At 71.1% G+C, this 18,650-nt stretch overlaps 1 protein-coding gene across 1 annotated transcript; it reads left to right on the plus strand.

Annotated features, from left to right (window-relative positions):
- The first annotated feature begins 542 nt into the window (after window positions 1–542).
- Window positions 543–17,407, plus strand: TCN2 (transcobalamin 2). The gene is made up of 9 exons (XM_075897901.2): window positions 543–967; window positions 7,815–8,001; window positions 9,121–9,278; window positions 9,482–9,643; window positions 10,175–10,350; window positions 10,809–10,986; window positions 12,864–13,071; window positions 15,401–15,522; window positions 16,639–17,407. Exons 1-9 carry the CDS (start codon window positions 910–912, stop codon window positions 16,698–16,700), a joined length of 1,311 nt encoding a protein of 436 aa, XP_075754016.2. The 5' UTR covers window positions 543–909; the 3' UTR covers window positions 16,701–17,407.
- Window positions 17,408–18,650: the final 1,243 nt, after the last annotated feature.

Genomic DNA, 18,650 nt, shown 5'->3' on the forward strand with positions numbered 1-18,650 from the left:
CCTTCCTGCCCCCTCCCCCTCCTCATCCCCCTCTTGCCCCCTCCCCTTCTCCCGCCCCCCTCAGCCTGGCTCTAGCCTCGGAGCCTTGCTGCCTTTCTCTGCTCCACGCAAGGGCAGGCCTGGGAGGCAGGCGGTCCCTGTGCAGCCGCTGCTCATCGCCGCCCACGCAGGGGCCGCTGGGCTTTTCCTGGGGCCCGGCTGTCCGCCCCGGGACCCTCTGCTGCAGCCAGGCCCCGAGTGCAGGGCGGGGCAGAGACCCCCCCGCAGCCAGGAGTCCGGGGCCGGCCCTGGGAAAGGTCCACTGCTGCCCCTCTGCTCTTCGTGCTCCGCAGCGAGAGGCCGGCTCCCTCCCGCAGGCGGCCGTGAAACAGCCCGTCCCCCCGGTTTGCGTCCGGCGGGGGGTGCGGCTGCCTCTGGGCGCCTGGCTGCGGGCGCTAGCGGCTGGGCTCCTCGGACCGGGCTGGTAGGGAGACGTGGGACGCTCCGAGTCTGGCAGCGCAGCCTGTGGGGCGGGAAGGGGAAGGGACCCACGAGGGGAGCTTGGGCAGCGCTGGCCACGCCCTGCAGCGGGCAGCCCTTGGGGCAGAGCCCCGGGCACGTGGGCAGGCCAGGCCGTGGAGGGGGAGTGCTGCCAGCTCCCCGGCTGGGCTGGTGCCTGGCGGAAGGGGCTGGAAGCCCCTGCCCGCCCGGGGGCCACGCTGCCTGGGGGAGCGCAGGAGGCTGCCCGGGGCAGGGCCAGGACGCACCAGGCGGTGGGGGAGTCACGCAGCTGCTCCGCTTCCTGCCACTGGCAGCCAAAGTCCGCTCTGTTTCTGCTGACCTAGCCCCGGCCCCAGCGCAGCCTCGCCACTTCCTGGGCTCATCGGGACGGCAGCGAGTCTCCCAGCGCCGCCCCGGGGCTCTGCCGCCATGGCGCCCGGCCCGTGGCTGCTCCTCCTCGCCCTGGCCCTGCCTGCCCAGCTGAGCCGTGAGTAGCTCTAACGCTCCTGCTGCGCCCACGGGCCCCGTGCAGCCCCCAGGCAGAGCACGCCCCTCTGCCCCCCCCGCCTGGGGCACCCTCTGCCCCCCCCGTTCCTGGGACACCCTCTGCCCCCCCCGTTCCTGGGGCACCCTCTGCCCCCCCCCCGTTCCTGGGGCACCCTCTGCCCCCCCCGGCCTGGGGCACCCTCTGCCCCCCCCGCCTGAGGCACCCTCTGCCCCCCGTTCCTGGGACACCCTCTGCCCCCCGTTCCTGGGGCACCCTCTGCCCCCCCCGTTCCTGGGACACCCTCTGCCCCCCCCGGCCTGGGGCACCCTCTGCCCCCCCCATTCCTGGGACACCCTCTGCCCCCCCCGCCTGGGGCACCCTCTGCCCCCCCCCGTTCCTGGGGCACCCTCTCCCCCCCGTTCCTGGGACACCCTCTGCCCCCCCCGTTCCTGGGGCACCCTCTCCCCCCCGTTCCTGGGACACCCTCTGCCCCCCCCCCCGCCTGGGGCACCCTCTGCCCCCCCCGTTCCTGGGACACCCTCTGCCCCCCCCCGTTCCTGGGGCACCCTCTCCCCCCCGTTCCTGGGACACCCTCTGCCCCCCCCCGCCTGGGGCACCCTCTGCCCCCCGTTCCTGGGGCACCCTCTGCCCCCCCCCGTTCCTGGGACACCCTCTGCCCCCCGGCCTGGGGCTGTGGAACAAGACACAGCAGAGCCCCTGGGCAGTCCAGGCAGTGCCGTCCAGACGGAGCGTGGTAACGCTGACACCTCGGCCAAATCCCCTGCCGCTTCTCAGCCGGGATCTATCCATCTATGGTCCCCGGGGGGACCCCAGCCCCACTCCCACCCCTTCTGTCTGAGGCCCCGCCCCCGGAATCAGGCCCCGCCCACTCCATCCTTCCTGGCCACCTGTCCGGCCCGGGCCCCAGCCTTGCGGGCGGATGGGCAGTTCTGGGAGGCTGCGCCTTCCCTCGCCGACGTTCCCGGCTGCCGGGTGTGCTGCGGAATTCCCCTCCAGAGGGGGCTGCTTGTCACTGGGGGGGGGGGGCTCGATTTGCTCCTGGCGGGACTTGCCGGCTTCAGCGACCCCTTCCAAGGGGCTTGTGTGCGGTCACCAGGTCCCTGCCCTGGAGCGCTGGGTCCCTGGGGCCGTGCAGGCGACAGGCCCTGGGGCGCTGGGTCCCTGGGGCCGTGCAGGCGACAGGCCCTGGGGCGCTGGGTCCCCGGGGCCGTGCAGGCGACAGGCCCTGGGGCGCTGGGTCCCTGGGGCCGTGCAGGCGACAGGCCCTGGGGCGCTGGGTCCCTGGGGCCGTGCAGGCGACAGGCCCTGGGGCGCTGGGTCCCTGGGGCCGTGCAGGCGACAGGCCCTGGGGCGCTGGGTCCCTGGGGCCGTGCAGGCGACAGGCCCTGGGGCGCTGGGTCCCTGGGGCCGTGCGGGCGACAGGCCCTGGGGCGCTGGGTCCCTGGGGCCGTGCGGGCGACAGGCCCTGGGGCGCTGGGTCCCTGGGGCCGTGCGGGCGACAGGCCCTGGGGCGCTGGGTCCCTGGGGCCGTGCAGGCGACAGGCCCTGGGGCGCTGGGTCCCTGGGGCCGTGCAGGCGACAGGCCCTGGGGCGCTGGGTCCCTGGGGCGCCGGCGGCAGGGGTGCGGAGGGAGCGCTCGGCGTCACGTGCCGCTTTTCAGGGGGAGCAGGGCGACCTGTGGGAGCGAGCCTGCCCGGGTCCCTGCGCCCCCTCCCCCGGTGCTCAGGGATCCCCCCCTCCCCCAGTGCCCAGGGACCCGCAGGGCCCTGCTGAAGTCGGTGTGGGGTCTCCTGCAGAGGGGCCGGGGCCCCTTTGGGCTCCATGTTGCCTGCGGGCCCCAGCAGGGCCCATTGTGGGGGGTGAGGACACCTCAGGGACCGGCGCCGTCCGCCCCTCAAGCCTCCGGCTCGGCAGCAGGCCAGGAGGTCCGGGGGGGCCTGTCCTGTCTGCAGGTTTGCTCCGTCCACGGGTGTCACGTTGCTGAATTGGAGGGCAGCAGCCAGATCGCTGCTGCACCCCTAAGTGGGGGTGTTGGCCCCAGAAATTGGTGTGGGGGGAGCCATGCGGGGTATTGAATGGGAGATTATTGTTTGTTGATCTTATGTACGCTATTTATGTGAGTGTATAATGTCTGTGTGTGTAGGTAGGAATCTGTAATCTGTGTGGAAGCTGAATATTTCTGTGAATATGGTTGAGCATTGCTATGGACAGGCTGAGTAGTGAAGCCCTGTGGAACAATGGCCCTTGATGGCCCAAAGACACACCTAAAGCAGGAGGGCGGAGACCCAAGAGCTGGCAGCAGAGAGAGGCTGAGGACCAGGTGACCTGCTACATACTAGAAGAGGCCAGGAAGGGTATAAAGAGGCCATGTGGTCGATGCCATTTTGTTCTCAGCTCAGCACTTCATCCCAGAGGCAGCACTGCAGGGATCGAAGAGCCCGGAAGACCTGTGAACCCATCCTGATCGTAGGATGTGCAATAAGAACTTTTAAACCAGCAGCTGCAACATCTCTGCTAGAGCCTGCATCGAGGACTGGGAGATTCGGTGCATGTAACGTACTGTGCTTTAATAACCTCACTCTCATGCTTTTCTTTCCTGTAATAATAAACCTTTAGATATAGATTCTAAAGGATTGGCCCAGCGTGATTTGTGGTAAGGTCCAGAGGGTAAATTGACCAGGGATCTGTGGCTGGTTTCTTGGAACCGGACAGAACTTGTTCGGGGTAGGTGGGATTGGGTGCTAGGACCCCCCACCTGTGTATAGGCCCGGGGCCATCTGGGGCACGGATATTGCTGGGGTGTCGGAGGGGTTTTGCTCGGGAGGCTTCAGGCAGGCTGCTGAAGCGCTCTGTGAGACTGGTTTTTGGCCTGTGTGGAGAGGTCGCCAGTCGGGGGCTGTAAGGAACCCCGGATTTGAGCAATTCGCCCTGAGCGGACGCACTCAGCTGTGCCCAGACAAGGCCTGGTCCGTCACAGTGGCGTAGTCGGCAGGATCCACAGATCTTGGTCAATTGAGCTTTGGGATCAGGACCCCACGCTGTCTAAATTTGATTTTTGGTGTTGAGAGTTTGGTTGATTAAAGAGCCGCTGCGATGATCCCGGAACTATATGAGAGTCTGAGCAAAAGTGCTCTGAAGGATTTGTGCTTGGGGAGAGGCATTGCCTTTAGGAAAAGGGCCTCTAAACTAGATCTGGTAGTGTTGTTATTAACCAGAGATGTGGATGAAAGGGAGCAGAAGCGAGCCAAGGAAGCTGCTGAAAGAAGGCGGAAGGCAGATGAAGAAATTGCTAAGAGAGAGAAGGAGATGGATCGGGAACTTGAGGAGAAAAAGGCAGAATATGCTGAGAGACAGAGGAGGGAAGAGGCAGAGCATGCAAAGAAGATGGCCCTAGCCAAGGAGGAAAATGCTAGACTTGACCTCCAGCTTAAGAGACTAAAAGAACAAGAGAGACTGTATCCTCCTGAAGGTTCAATGTATAACTCTGTGGGTATGGGGTATGCTTATGATATGGCAGACGTATTTTACCCAGCTGATGTGAAAACCCAACCCCAAAGCATGTGTAAATGCAAACCTTTTGTGTTACCTGTAGCTAACAGGGAGGTTTGGGAAGGGGGTGCATGTGGGTATGAAAAGTTTCCTGGAGCTGGTCAGTCTCCCTGTAACCAAGGGGAAAGTGTCTCTACATGTAAGCCTGTGGGTGAGGGCCCGTCTGATGCCTCAGAGGTGAGGCTGGAATCAGAACCAGGGCAGGAAGAGCCCAGAAGTCAGGGAAATGTTTCTCTGGGGCAGCCTGGAGTGGCTGGCCAAAGTGAAGTTTTAGTTGAGGAGTTGGTGGCTGGTGAGGTTTGTGGAATTGAACCTGCACAAGCTGAAAGTGATTTGTGTGAAGAAGCACAGTGGGTGCAAGCTGGCAATTTGGAGGGTGGAAGTAGCTATGGGGAAGGGAAGGAAGCTGTCCCAGTGGCTAGCTGTATGCCTGAGATTAGCCAGGGGTGTTGGGACAAGGGAGAAGCTGTCTCTGGTGGTCTGGCTGTGTGTGGGGAAGAGTTTCTTCCTTTGTCTGAGGAAAGTGCCCCACAGCCTGTGAAGGCTGAGAGCAGTGTTGTTGTCCCAGAGTTGGGTCTGGATATGGCTAAGGCCCAGGAAGGGGGTGGCCCAAGGTTTGTGTCTGCTGGGGAGAGGGATGAGGTGACTCAGGTAGAGTCAGTCAGTGTTTTACCAGAACCCCAGAGACCAGACAGTGGTGACCCTGATATTGTGCCTGATGCTGCTGTGTTGCTGGCAGAGGGGGGAGCTACTCGGTGGGAGCAGGGAGACCCCTTAGCCCGGGCACAAGGAGAGAATGAGGGTGTGTTAACTCTGGTGCCGAATGATGGTGTGGACGTTTACAGCCATCTAGAGAGCTGCACAGGGAGTGAAGATGCCTCTGACCCTGTCTCTTGTGAGTCTATCTGTGTGCCTGAGAGGGGATTATCTGTGAATCCACCTGAGGGGCCAGAGATAACTCAGGGAGTGAGGGAAGTGCAGGAGGAATTGGTTGGGGCTCAGCAGGGCAATGCTACTGCAGAGCCAGGGAAGGGTGAACTGCTGCTTAAGGAAGCTCATAGGGAGGAGAGTCCTGGCAGTGCTTGTAGCAAGCAGTTTGCTGTGACTGAGGGAGGTGACAGGGCCTTGCTGGGAGAAGGCATTCAGGAGAAAGCTCTGCCTGTAAAAGGCAGCAGCTTCTTGTGTGAGGCCCTTGTTGCAGTGCCTGACAGACAGAGCTTGTCTGTTAGCAGTGACTCCACTGACTTGGGTTTAGGGAAACCCAGTGTGGATGGTGGTGAAGAGGAGGGACTGAGGGTTGTTCCAGAGGAGGCAGGAACAGCCAGAGAACTGGAGCAGGCGGTTAACCCAGTGACTGTGGGTGACCAGCTTGCTGGGAAGTCAGTGTGTGTGGGACAGGATTGTTCCCAGGTGAGTGAGGAGAGTGGGAAGTTAGTGTCTCAGATTCAGGAGAAGGGCTGGGTAGCTAAGTATGCAGAGCAGAACAGCTGTGTGGTCACTCTCCCTAGGATGCAGGAGATGGCAGTTACGCTCCCATCTCTGGACACGGTGGACACTCATACTCAATCAGGGAAGTTGATATCTGGTTCCATGTGGAAACAGAGGTTGGAGGTGGACAGAGGAGAGACTTGGGAGTCTACAGCTTACTGCTGTTACCCCACTGAGTGGGGGAAGGGGGAGAATTCCAGGGCCATTGTGAGCCAGGGAGTCACGCCCAGCCAGCCCTTTGTCTCGGTCAGGCCAGAGGTTTCAGGCCTGGAGCCCAGAGGACAAGGGGGAGGGGCAGGACTTGTTTTGGCCAAGAAGATTTGCAGTTTAAACCTGAAGGGCCAAAACTGCAATGGTGTGGGGCCAGAGAAGGGGCCTGATGGAGAATTTCAGTATACACCTGATATAGGATTGTTCTTGTTACTGATGTTAATTCTTGTAACCAATGTATTATTGTTGCAGAGAATTGTAACGGTATACAGTGTGCATGAGCTTATGAAAATACCATGTAATCTGTCTGGAGATGTACCAAACGACAGACGGTATGTAAGGGGACATTGCGATGTTGCTATTTCGTGGTTAACACTTGTAACTGGTCTTGGAACTTCTTACAGGACAAAAAGGGTTCCAGCCAGAAGGTCCTGTGTGAGAAGGGAAACTGAGGCACGCCACCATTTTGTTGGGGGAGGCCTGTGATGCCCTCAGTGATGTTACTGGCATCACTTCCTGCATCAATTTTGCGTTGGGGGTGTCACGTTGCTGAATTGGAGGGCAGCAGCCAGATCGCTGCTGCACCCCTAAGTGGGGGTGTTGGCCCCAGAAATTGGTGTGGGGGGAGCCATGCGGGGTATTGAATGGGAGATTATTGTTTGTTGATCTTATGTACGCTATTTATGTGAGTGTATAATGTCTGTGTGTGTAGGTAGGAATCTGTAATCTGTGTGGAAGCTGAATATTTCTGTGAATATGGTTGAGCATTGCTATGGACAGGCTGAGTAGTGAAGCCCTGTGGAACAATGGCCCTTGATGGCCCAAAGACACACCTAAAGCAGGAGGGCGGAGACCCAAGAGCTGGCAGCAGAGAGAGGCTGAGGACCAGGTGACCTGCTACATACTAGAAGAGGCCAGGAAGGGTATAAAGAGGCCATGTGGTCGATGCCATTTTGTTCTCAGCTCAGCACTTCATCCCAGAGGCAGCACTGCAGGGATCGAAGAGCCCGGAAGACCTGTGAACCCATCCTGATCGTAGGATGTGCAATAAGAACTTTTAAACCAGCAGCTGCAACATCTCTGCTAGAGCCTGCATCGAGGACTGGGAGATTCGGTGCATGTAACGTACTGTGCTTTAATAACCTCACTCTCATGCTTTTCTTTCCTGTAATAATAAACCTTTAGATATAGATTCTAAAGGATTGGCCCAGCGTGATTTGTGGTAAGGTCCAGAGGGTAAATTGACCAGGGATCTGTGGCTGGTTTCTTGGAACCGGACAGAACTTGTTCGGGGTAGGTGGGATTGGGTGCTAGGACCCCCCACCTGTGTATAGGCCCGGGGCCATCTGGGGCACGGATATTGCTGGGGTGTCGGAGGGGTTTTGCTCGGGAGGCTTCAGGCAGGCTGCTGAAGCGCTCTGTGGGACTGGTTTTTGGCCTGTGTGGAGAGGTCGCCAGTCGGGGGCTGTAAGGAACCCCGGATTTGAGCAATTCGCCCTGAGCGGACGCACTCAGCTGTGCCCAGACAAGGCCTGGTCCGTCACAACGGGGTTCACGCTCGCCTCGGCTCTCGCCCCAGAACCCCCCCAGGATCTCGCCGCCGCCAAGTGCCTGGCCATGGAGCTCCTGAGGCACAGCCAGGACGCGGCGGAGGAGCCGAACCCCAGCGTCTACGTGGCCCTGCGCCTGGCTGCCGAGCACGACCTGGAGAAAGAGGCCCAGTACCTCCAGCGGCTGACGGACGCCCTCCCGCCCAGCGCCGGCAGGTACAGCCAGGGGGGGCTCCTGCCCCTCGGAGCAGGTACAGCCGGGGGGGGACTCCTGCCCCTCGGAGCAGGTACAGCCGGGGGGGGGCCTCCCGCCCCTCGGAGCAGGTACAGCCGGGGGGGGGCCTCCCGCCCCTCGGAGCAGGTACAGCCGGGGGGGGCTCCTGTCCCTCGGAGCAGGTACAGCCGGGGGGGGACTCCTGCCCCTCGGAGCAGGTACAGCCGGGGGGGGGCCTCCCGCCCCTCGGAGCAGGTACAGCCAGGGGGGGCTCCTGCCCCTCGGAGCAGGTACAGCCGGGGGGGGGGCTCCTGCCCCTCGGAGCAGGTACAGCCAGGGGGGGCTCCTGCCCCTCGGAGCAGGTACAGCCGGGGGGGGGCTCCTGCCCCTCGGAGCAGGTACAGCCGGGGGGGGCTCCTGCCCCTCGGAGCAGGTACAGCCGGGGGGGGGCCTCCCGCCCCTCGGAGCAGGTACAGCCGGGGGGGGCTCCTGTCCCTCGGAGCAGGTACAGCCGGGGGGGGGCCTCCCGCCCCTCGGAGCAGCCATGGGCAGGGACTTTCTCGGGGGGGGGGGACGGGACGGGGGGCGTGGGCGTGGGCGTGGGCTGGCTCCACCCCCAGAAGGGGCGGGGCGTGGGGCAAAAGGGGCGGGGCTAGGAGGTACCGTTCCCCCGCCCTGCGAGATAAGGACGGAGGTTGGGTCCCTCAGGACTGGTCAGCCCGGCTGGGCGGGCTGGGTCCCTGGGCTCTGTCGGGGTGATGGGGGAGGCCTCGCTCGGTTGATTCCCTGCTGTGTCCGTCCCTCTGGGGCCCTGCTTTGGCTGGATGGGCCTTTGGTCTGACCCCGTCCGGCCGCTCACAGCCTGCCCTCTTCCTGCCATGGGCCCCACCCAAGGGGCTGGCTCTCCGCTCACGTGTGGGTGGGGATCTCCCCCCGGGCCCCACGGACGGATGAGCACGGGGGTGCCCGGGCAGTGCCTGTCGGGCTCCTGTCAGGCACCGGAAAGCTCGAGGCTCCAGCGAGCCCGGCCCCTCGTCAGCCCCGCCCGTGGGCAGCGCCGGGGCGCAAGGGGCGGGAGGGCGTGAGCAGCCCCGGCGACCTGGCCTGGCTTGTCCCTGCAGCTCGGCGGCAGGCGGCCGGCAGAAGCAGCACAGCACCGGGCGCCTGGCTCTGCACCTCCTGGCGCTGCGGGCGGCCTGCCGGGACATGGAGACGCTCCGGAGCCGCAAGCTGGTGACCGAGCTGAAGTTCCAGCTGCACAAGGAGAAGGAGCAGATAGGTGAGGGGGGCCCGGCTCGTGTCCCTGCAGGAGAAAGGCCGTCGGTGGAGCAGCAGCCGCCCCTGCCCGGCACGGGCCCCGGCCGCCCTCCTGGGCCAGTGGCAGCGAAGCGTCCGACCCGGGGGCACGGGGAGGGTCGTGGGCTGGCTGGGCGCAGGGCCGCACGGCGCCTTTCTCACCCCAGCCCTGCCTCCCGCTCCCAGCGTTCCAGAGGAACGGCCGCCCGGTCACCAGCTACTACCAGTACAGCCTGGGCGTGCTGGCCCTGTGCGTGCACGGCAAGAGGGTCGACACACACGTGATCCGCAAGCTCCTGAGCGCTGAGAAGCACGACAAGTTCACGCTCGGCGGCAGGTTCTCCGTGGGTACGTGCGCCGGGCGGCGGCGGGGTCTCCGCGGGTACGGGCGGCGGTGGGCTCTCCGTGGGTACGGGCGCCGGGCGGCGGCGGGCTCTCCGTGGGTACGGGCGCCGGGCGGCGGCGGGCTCTCCGTGGGTACGGGCGCCGGGCGGCGGCGGGCTCTCCGTGGGTACGGGCGCCGGGCGCCGGCGGGCTCTCCGTGGGTACGGGCGGCGGCAGGCTCTCCGTGGGTACGGGCGGCGGCGGGCTCTCCGTGGGTACGGGCGGCGGTGGGCTCTCCGTGGGTACGGGCGGCGGTGGGCTCTCCGTGGGTACGGGCGGCGGCGGGCTCTCCGTGGGTACGGGCGCCGGGCGGCGGCGGGCTCTCCGTGGGTACGGGCGCCGGGCGCCGGCGGGCTCTCCGTGGGTACGGGCGGCGGCAGGCTCTCCGTGGGTACGGGCGGCGGCGGGCTCTCCGTGGGTACGGGCGCCGGGGAGTGTCTGTGCTGTCTCAGACCCCTGGCTCTCCCTTTAGCCCTCCTGCTCCTCCCCCCACAGACACGGCTGCCATGGCCGGCTTGGCCTTCTCCTGCCTGGAGCGGTCCAAGCTCTCCGAGGCCCAGCTGGTGCCCACAATCAGCCTGGCTGTCCAGAGTGTGAGGAGCCGGATTCTGCAGGCTCAGACCCCCGGGGGCACCTTCGGCAACATCTTCAGCAGCCCGCTGGCCATGCAGGTGGGAGAGCGGCGCTGGAGCGTGTCCTCCTGCCCTGGCATGGCTGTGGCGGTGCCCGGGCAGGTGGCGTCAGGGACCACACGGGCTGGTGGGTGGCCGGGCAGGTGGCGCCAGGGACCGCACGGGCTGGTGGGTGGCCGGGCAGGTGGCGCCAGGGACCGCACGGGCTGGTGGGTGGCCGGGCAGGTGGCGCCAGGGACCGCACGGGCTGGTGGGTGGCCGGGCAGGTGGCGCCAGGGACCGCACGGGCTGGTGGGTGGCCGGGCAGGTGGCGCCAGGGACCGCACGGGCTGGTGGGTGGCCGGTGCGGTGGGGAAAGCATCCCGGGCCAGGGCTGATCGGCACGGCAGGCGGGGCGCAGCTGGAGGCCAAAGGGTCAGTTCCCTGCGCTCGGCACTGGCACCGGGGGCAGCCGTTTGAAACGAGGCTTCTCTCCGCTCGCGGAACCCGGCGGCCAGCTGCTGACGGCGACGGGGGTGAGCCAGCCGCCCGCGTACCCCCCAGACCTGCAGGGCCTGCTGGACAGCCTGCGACAGGGTCGCTTCCACAGCCTCATGGCCACGTCCCAGCTGCTGCCTGTGCTGCATGGCCGTAGCTACCTAGACCTCAGCACCATGGAGTGCCGGGCAGAGCCAGGTAAGCGGGGCAGAGGTGGGAGCGAGGGTGGGTTGGGGTCCCGGTTCCCACGCCCAGCAGCAGATCCCCCAGGAGGCAGGGGCTCTGCAGGGCTGTCGGTGCGGGAGCGGCCCGGCGCGGAGGTCAGGACGGCCGGGCGTCACGGCTGTCGGTGCGGGAGCGGCCCGGCGCGGAGGTCAGGGCGGCCGGGCGTCACGGCTGTCGGTGCGGGAGCGGCCCGGCGCGGAGGTCAGGACGGCCGGGCGTCACGGCTGTCGGTGCGGGAGCGGCCCGGCGCGGAGGTCAGGGCGGCCGGGCGTCACGGCTGTCGGTGCGGGAGCGGCCCGGCGCGGAGGTCAGGGCGGCCGGGCGTCACGGCTGTCGGTGCGGGAGCGGCCCGGCGCGGAGGTCAGGGCGGCCGGGCGTCACGGCTGTCGGTGCGGGAGCGGCCCGGCGCGGAGGTCAGGGCGGCCGGGCGTCACGGCTGTCGGTGCGGGAGCGGCCCGGCGCGGAGGTCAGGGCGGCCGGGCGTCACGGCTGTCGGTGCGGGAGCGGCCCGGCGCGGAGGTCAGGGCGGCCGGGCGTCACGGCTGTCGGTGCGGGAGCGGCCCGGCGCGGAGGTCAGGGCGGCCGGGCGTCACGGCTGTCGGTGCGGGAGCGGCCCGGCGCGGAGGTCAGGGCGGCCGGGCGTCACGGCTGTCGGTGCGGGAGCGGCCCGGCGCGGAGGTCAGGGCGGCCGGGCGTCACGGCTGTCGGTGCGGGAGCGGCCCGGCGCGGAGGTCAGGGCGGCCGGGCGTCACGGCTGTCGGTGCGGGAGCGGCCCGGCGCGGAGGTCAGGGCGGCCGGGCGTCACGGCTGTCGGTGCGGGAGCGGCCCGGCGCGGAGGTCAGGGCGGCCGGGCGTCACGGCTGTCGGTGCGGGAGCGGCCCGGCGCGGAGGTCAGGGCGGCCGGGCGTCACGGCTGTCGGTGCGGGAGCGGCCCGGCGCGGAGGTCAGGGCGGCCGGGCGTCACGGCTGTCGGTGCGGGAGCGGCCCGGCGCGGAGGTCAGGGCGGCCGGGCGTCACGGCTGTCGGTGCGGGAGCGGCCCGGCGCGGAGGTCAGGGCGGCCGGGCGTCACGGCTGTCGGTGCGGGAGCGGCCCGGCGCGGAGGTCAGGACGGCCGGGCGTCACGGCTGTCGGTGCGGGAGCGGCCCGGCGCGGAGGTCAGGGCGGCCGGGAGTCACGGCTGTCGGTGCGGGAGCGGCCCGGCGCGGAGGTCAGGACGGCCGGGCGTCACGGCTGTCGGTGCGGGAGCGGCCCGGCGCGGAGGTCAGGGCGGCCGGGCGTCACGGCTGTCGGTGCGGGAGCGGCCCGGCGCGGAGGTCAGGGCGGCCGGGCGTCACGGCTGTCGGTGCGGGAGCGGCCCGGCGCGGAGGTCAGGGCGGCCGGGCGTCACGGCTGTCGGTGCGGGAGCGGCCCGGCGCGGAGGTCAGGACGGCCGGGCGTCAGGGCTGTCGGTGCGGGAGCGGCCCGGCGCGGAGGTCAGGGCGGCTGGGCGTCGGGGCTGTCGGTGCGGGAGCGGCCCGGCGCGGAGGTCAGGGCGGCCGGGCGTCACGGCTGTCGGTGCGGGAGCGGCCCGGCGCGGAGGTCAGGGCGGCCGGGTGTCACGGCTGTCGGTGCGGGAGCGGCCCGGCGCGGAGGTCAGGGCGGCCGGGTGTCACGGCTGTCGGTGCGGGAGCGGCCCGGCGCGGAGGTCAGGGCGGCCGGGTGTCACGGCTGTCGGTGCGGGAGCGGCCCGGCGCGGAGGTCAGGGTGGCCGGGTGTCACGGCTGTCGGTGCGGGAGCGGCCCGGCGCGGAGGTCAGGGCGGCCGGGTGTCACGGCTGTCGGTGCTCACCAAACCTCTCCCGTTCTCGCAGACACTTTGCGGCTCGACAGCAGCTGCCCGGGGTCCCTGGCGGTCGCGCCGGGGGCAGAGACCATCATCGTTCAGCTGGCGGTGGAGCACCCGCCGAGCCCTGGGCAGCTGTACAACCGCTCCCTGCAGGTGCCCTCCGGGTCCTCCCTCCTGCACGTGCTGGAGGCAGCGGTGGTGGTGGCGGCCAGCCAGGACTCCGAGCCCTTCACGTAAGAGCCGTCCGCTGGCAGGGCGGGCCCCGTGTCCCCCGGGCGGAGGGCAGCGGAGCAGGACGGGCCCCGTGTTCCCCGGGCGGAGGGCGGCGGAGCAGGGCGGGTCCCGTCTCCCCCGGGCGGAGGGCGGCGGAGCAGGGCGGGTCCCGTGTCTCCCGGGCGGAGGGCGGCGGAGCAGGGCGGGCCCCGTGTTCCCCGGGCGGAGGGCGGCGGAGCAGGGCGGGCCCCGTCTCCCCCAGGCGGAGGGCAGCGGAGCAGGGCGGGCCCCGTCTCCCCCGGGCGGAGGGCGGCGGAGCAGGGCGGGCCCCGTCTCCCCCGGGCGGAGGGCGGCGGAGCAGGGCGGGCCCCGTGTCCCCCGGGCGGAGGGCGGCGGAGCAGGGCGGGCCCCGTGTCCCCCGGGCGGAGGGCGGCGGAGCAGGGCGGGCCCCGTCTCCCCCGGGCGGAGGGCGGCGGAGCAGGGCGGGCCCCGTGTCTCCCGGGCGGAGGGCGGCGGAGCAGGGCGGGCCCCGTGTTCCCCGGGCGGAGGGCGGCGGAGCAGGGCGGGCCCCGTCTCCCCCGGGCGGAGGGCGGCGGAGCAGGACGTGCCCCGTCTCCCCCGGGCGGAGGGCGGCGGAGCAGGGCGGGCCCCGTGTCCCCCGGGCGGAGGGCGGCGGAGCAGGGCGGGCCCCGTGTCCCCCGGGCGGAGGGCGGCGGAGCAGGGCGGGCCCCGTCTCCCCCGGGCGGAGGGCGGCGGAGCAGGGCGGGCCCCGTCTCCCCCGGGCGGAGGGCGGCGGAGCAGGGCGGGCCCCGTGTGCCCCGGGCGGAGGGCGGCGGAGCAGGGCGGGCCCCGTGTCCCCCGGGCGGAGGGCGGCGGAGCAGGGCGGGCCCCGTGTCCCCCGGGCGGAGGGCGGCGGAGCAGGGCGGGCCCCGTCTCCCCCGGGCGGAGGGCGGCGGAGCAGGGCGGGCCCCGTGTCCCCCGGGCGGAGGGCGGCGGAGCAGGGCGGGCCCCGTCTCCCCCGGGCGGAGGGCGGCGGAGCAGGGCGGGTCCCGTGTCCCCCGGGCGGCGTAGCAGGGCGGGCCCCGTGTCCCCCGGGCGGAGGGCGGCGGAGCAGGGCGGGCCCCGTGTCCCCCGGGCGGAGGGCGGCGGAGCAGGGCGGGCCCCGTCTCCGCCGGGCGGAGGGCGGCGGAGCAGGGCGGGCCCCGTGTCCCCCGGGCGGAGGGCGGCGGAGCAGGGCGGGCCCCGTGTCTCCCGGGCGGAGGGCGGCGGAGCAGGGCGGGCCCCGTGTTCCCCGGGCGGAGGGCGGCGGAGCAGGGCGGGCCCCGTGTCTCCCGGGCGGAGGGCGGCGGAGCAGGGCGGGCCCCGTGTTCCCCGGGCGGAGGGCGGCGGAGCAGGGCGGGCCCCGTCTCCCCCGGGCGGAGGGCGGCGGAGCAGGGCGGGCCCCGTGTCCCCCGGGCGGAGGGCGGCGGAGCAGGGCGGGCCCCGTGTCCCCCGGGCGGAGGGCGGCGGAGCAGGGCGGGCCCCGTGTCCCCCGGGCGGAGGGCGGCGGAGCAGGGCGGGCCCCGTGTCCCCCGGGCGGAGGGCGGCGGAGCAGGGCGGGCCCCGTGTCCCCCGGGCGGAGGGCGGCGGAGCAGGGCGGGCCCCGTGTCCCCCGGGCGGAGGGCGGCGGAGCAGGGCGGGCCCCGTGTCCCCCGGGCGGAGGGCGGCGGAGCAGGGCGGGCCCCGTGTCCCCCGGGCGGAGGGCGGCGGAGCAGGGCGGGCCCCGTCTCCCCCGGGCGGAGGGCGGCGGAGCAGGGCGGGCCCCGTCTCCCCCGGGCGGAGGGCGGCGGAGCAGGGCGGGCCCCGTGTGCCCCGGGCGGAGGGCGGCGGAGCAGGGCGGGCCCCGTGTCCCCCGGGCGGAGGGCGGCGGAGCAGGGCGGGCCCCGTGTCCCCCGGGCGGAGGGCGGCGGAGCAGGGCGGGCCCCGTCTCCCCCGGGCGGAGGGCGGCGGAGCAGGGCGGGCCTGCCCCCAGAGCGAGCGGGGAATTGGTCTGCGCCCCCAGGAGTGACACTGCACAGCCTGGTCCTGCTCCTGGGTGCCATGCTGAGCTCTGAGGCCCATTAACTCTGTGGCCTACTCCGTGCCTCAGTTTCTCCGTTCCCTTAGCCCCCGCCAGCCTGGCCCCACCGTTCGGTCGGTGGCCCCAGGAGTCCCAGCCTGCTCCCGGCCGTGGTGTGGCTGATCCAGCTCGGGGGGGGGGGTCCCCGACACTTGCCAGGGGTGGGATCCGCACCGGAGGCGTGGGGCGCCCTCACTCCCAGGGCCGGGGGAGGCTGCTGGGCCGCCGCTCACGCCCCTCCCCCCGACTAGGTTTGAGACCCTGAGCACACTGCAGGGGCCGTGGCTCGACGCCGTGCTGGGGGTGAGGGGCAGCAACGCGCAGCGGAGTTACTGGCAGCTCCTCCGGGCCCCGGACACCAGGCTCCAGCAAGGTGAGGGATGCGGCGCGGTGGGTGCCTGGCTCGCTCCCGCCCCCGTGGCTGGTCCAGCGGCTGCTGGCATGGCTGCCCAGGCCTGGGCACGTGGCCGGGGGGCGCGGGAAGGGACAGGGCTGCACGGCTGGCACAGGTCCCCTCCGGCCCAGGCCTGCTCGCGGCCAGACTTCGCCGGCCCAGACTCGGGGGCGAGAGCCGATTCCTGCCCGTTGCTTCACCCCCAGCCCAGCCCGGGTGCCGGCTCTCTGCGTGGCACCTGCAAGGGTCCCAGCCTCTCGGCTGCCCCGCTCAGCCCTCGGCTGGTGCGTCGGGCCCGGTTCTGCTGCCTGGCGCGGACGCGGAAGGGTGGGCTGGCGGGCGCCTGGCGCGGACGCGGAAGGGTGGGCTGGCGGGCGCCTGGCGCGGACGCGGAAGGGCGGGCGGGCGGGCGCCTGGCGCGGACGCGGAAGGGCGGGCTGGCGGGCGCCTGGCGGGGACGCGGAAGGGCGGGCAGGCGGGCGCCTGGCGCGGACGCGGAAGGGCGGGCAGGCGGGCGCCTGGCGCGGACGCGGAAGGGCGGGCTGGCGGGCGCCTGGCGCGGGCGCGGAAGGGCGGGCTGGCGGGCGCCTGGCGCGGACGCGGAAGGGCGGGCTGGCGGGCGCCTGGCGCGGACGCGGAAGGGCGGGCGGGTGGGCGCCTGGCGCGGACGCGGAAGGGCGGGCGGGCGGGCGCCTGGCGCGGGCGCGGAAGGGCGGGCGGGCGGGCGCCTGGCGCGGGCGCGGAAGGGCGGGCGGGCGCCTGGGGCGGGCGCGGAAGGGCGGGCGGGCGGGCGCCTGGCGCGGGCGCGGAAGGGCGGGCGGGCGGGCGCCTGGCGTGGACGCGGAAGGGCGGGCGGGCGCCTGGCGCGGGGCGCGGAAGGGCGGGCGGGCGGGCGCCTGGCGTGGACGCGGAAGGGCGGGCGGGCGCCTGGCGCGGATGCGGAAGGGCGGGCGGGCGGGCGCCTGGCGCGGACGGTCTGGCCGGTGCTTGGTCCTGCCGGGAGGGCCGGGGCTGGACACGGTGCCTCGCGAGGGCCCTGCCCGGAGGCTGCTCCTCCTGGCTCGTGACCTGGTGCTTCGCTTTCCTGTCTCGTAGGCCTGTCGGACTACCGGCCTGAGGACGGAGAGGCCATTGTCCTGAAGTTTAGCCAGTGGTAGACGCCTGCGGCCTGCCCTCCGGGTCCTGCCCCACAGCGACCTCAGTGTGCGCCTCTGGCCCAGGCGTTCTCTGGCCCTGCCCCCCAACCCCCTGCCCTGGGTCACGGCCCCCTCCCGGGCCCTGCCCCCCAACCCCCTGGCCCAGGTCATGGTCCCCTCCCGGGCCCTGCCCCCCATACCCCTGGCCCGGGTCACGGCCCCCTCCCGGGCCCTGCCCCCCATACCCCTGGCCCGGGTCACGGCCCCCTCCCGGGCCCTGCCCCCCATACCCCTGCCCCGGGTCATGGTCCCCTCCCGGGCCCTGCCCCCATACTCCTGCCCCGGGTCACGGCCCCTCCCGGGCCCTGCCCCCAACCCCCTGCCCCGGGTCACGGCCCCTCCGGCCCTGCGTGCGGCAGTGTCAGTCCCTTGCTGGTTGCTGGGCGTGGGCGGCAGGGCCCGGGCGCTGGCTGTAGCTTGCGCCCCAGGGCAGAGGCCAAACCCCTTGTGCAAGTTAAGGAAAGAGGCTGGCCGAGGAGCTGAGGGGGAGGGTCCGGCTCGGGCTGAAGCCATGAGCGAGAGCCTGAGGAGGGGGCTGGGCTTGGAGGGGCCCAGCCACCCCAGTCTCCGGGGGCCCGAGGCATCCCGGCCCCCATTCCTGGAAGCGCAGGACCCTGGAGCCGGCGCTCTGTCCCCGTTAATCCCATTAAACCTGGATGGCAAAGCTGCCTTGCGGCGTGTCCTTGGGCCTGGCCTGCGGGCTGGGCTCCGCGCCGCGCCCTGTCCCAACGGCAGCTCTGTGCCCTCGGGTCACCTGATCCCTGGCCATTGCTCGTGGGCTGTCACAGCTGGGGGAGGGATCCCCGTCCTGGTCACCCCCCCAGGGAGAGTGCGGAAGGCCCCGGAGCCAGAGGGCCACCAAACAGCGAGCTGGCTCAAGTGGGGAAACTGAGGCAGGCAGTCCAGCGGCATGAGGCAAGGCCCTGTCATGGGCAGCAAGCGCCGAGGGACGGGGGGTCACGGTGGGTCTCCCGCCAGAGCAGGCCTGAGGGGAGATGGGCCCCGGTTTGCCACCTCGCCGGCGCTGCCCTAGCCGCTGGCTGGAGGATGCTGGAGCCAGCGCTGAGCCGGGCTGGCGCTTGGTGTTTCCGTGAAGCGGTGGCGCCTAGTGGGTAGTGCGCCGGGAGCCAGGAGACCCGCAGACCGGGCGCCGGGGCTCAGGGGGCCGAGGAAGCGCTAAAGGAGCTGGAGGTGAGGAGCTGCTCCGAGCTGGAGCCCTGGCGTCCGCTCTCCGCAGAGCCGCTGGGGGGCTCGGCCACACGCCCCCCACCGGGAGCCCCTCTGCCCCCCCCGGCCTGCCCGCTCCTTGGGCCTCCCCTCCGCCCCCCCTGGCCTGCCCCCCCTCCCCTCTTGGGCCTCCCCTCTGCCCCCCCGGCCTGCCCCCCTCCTCCCCTCCTGGGCCTCCCCTCTGCCCCCCCCGGCCTGCCCACCCCTTGGGCCTCCCCTCCGCTCCCCCTCCCCTCTGGGCCTCCCCTCCGCCCCCCCGGCCTGCCCCCCTCCCCTCTTGGGCCTCCCCTCTGCCCCCCCGGCCTGACCCCCTCTGGCCTCTTCCCCTCCCCTCCTGGGCCTCCCCTCCCCCCCCCCCGGCCTGGCCTCTTCCCCTCCCCTCCTGAGCCTCCCCTCTGCCCCCTGGCCTGCCCTCTTCCCCTCCCCTCCTGGGCCTCCCCTCCACCCCCTGGCCTGCCCCCCTCCTCCCCTCCTGGGCCTCCCCTCTGCCCCCCCCAGCCTGGCCTCTTCCCCTCCCCTCCTGGGCCTCCCCTCCGCCCCCCCTGGCCTGCCCCCCCTCCTCCCCTCCTGGGCCTCCCCTCTGCTCCCCCCAGCCTGGCCTCTTCCCCTCCCCTCCTGGGCCTCCCCTCCGCCCCCCCTGGCCTGCCCCCCCTCCTCCCCTCCTGGGCCTCCCCTCTGCTCCCC

This window comes from Pelodiscus sinensis, chromosome Z, assembly GCF_052426305.1.
Source record: "Pelodiscus sinensis isolate ZL-2025 chromosome Z, ASM5242630v1, whole genome shotgun sequence".
Lineage (NCBI taxonomy): Eukaryota > Metazoa > Chordata > Testudines > Trionychidae > Pelodiscus > Pelodiscus sinensis.

Excerpts from the sequence above, each read along its gene's own strand:
- TCN2 (XM_075897901.2), top strand. The coding sequence starts at position 910 with ATGGCGCCCGGCCCGTGGCTGCTCCTCCTCGCCCTGGCCCTGCCTGCC. Across the intron at positions 8,002-9,120 it reads CTCCCGCCCAGCGCCGGCAG|CTCGGCGGCAGGCGGCCGGC; the intron begins GTACAGCCAGGG and ends TTGTCCCTGCAG. Across the intron at positions 10,987-12,863 it reads GGAGTGCCGGGCAGAGCCAG|ACACTTTGCGGCTCGACAGC; the intron begins GTAAGCGGGGCA and ends CCGTTCTCGCAG.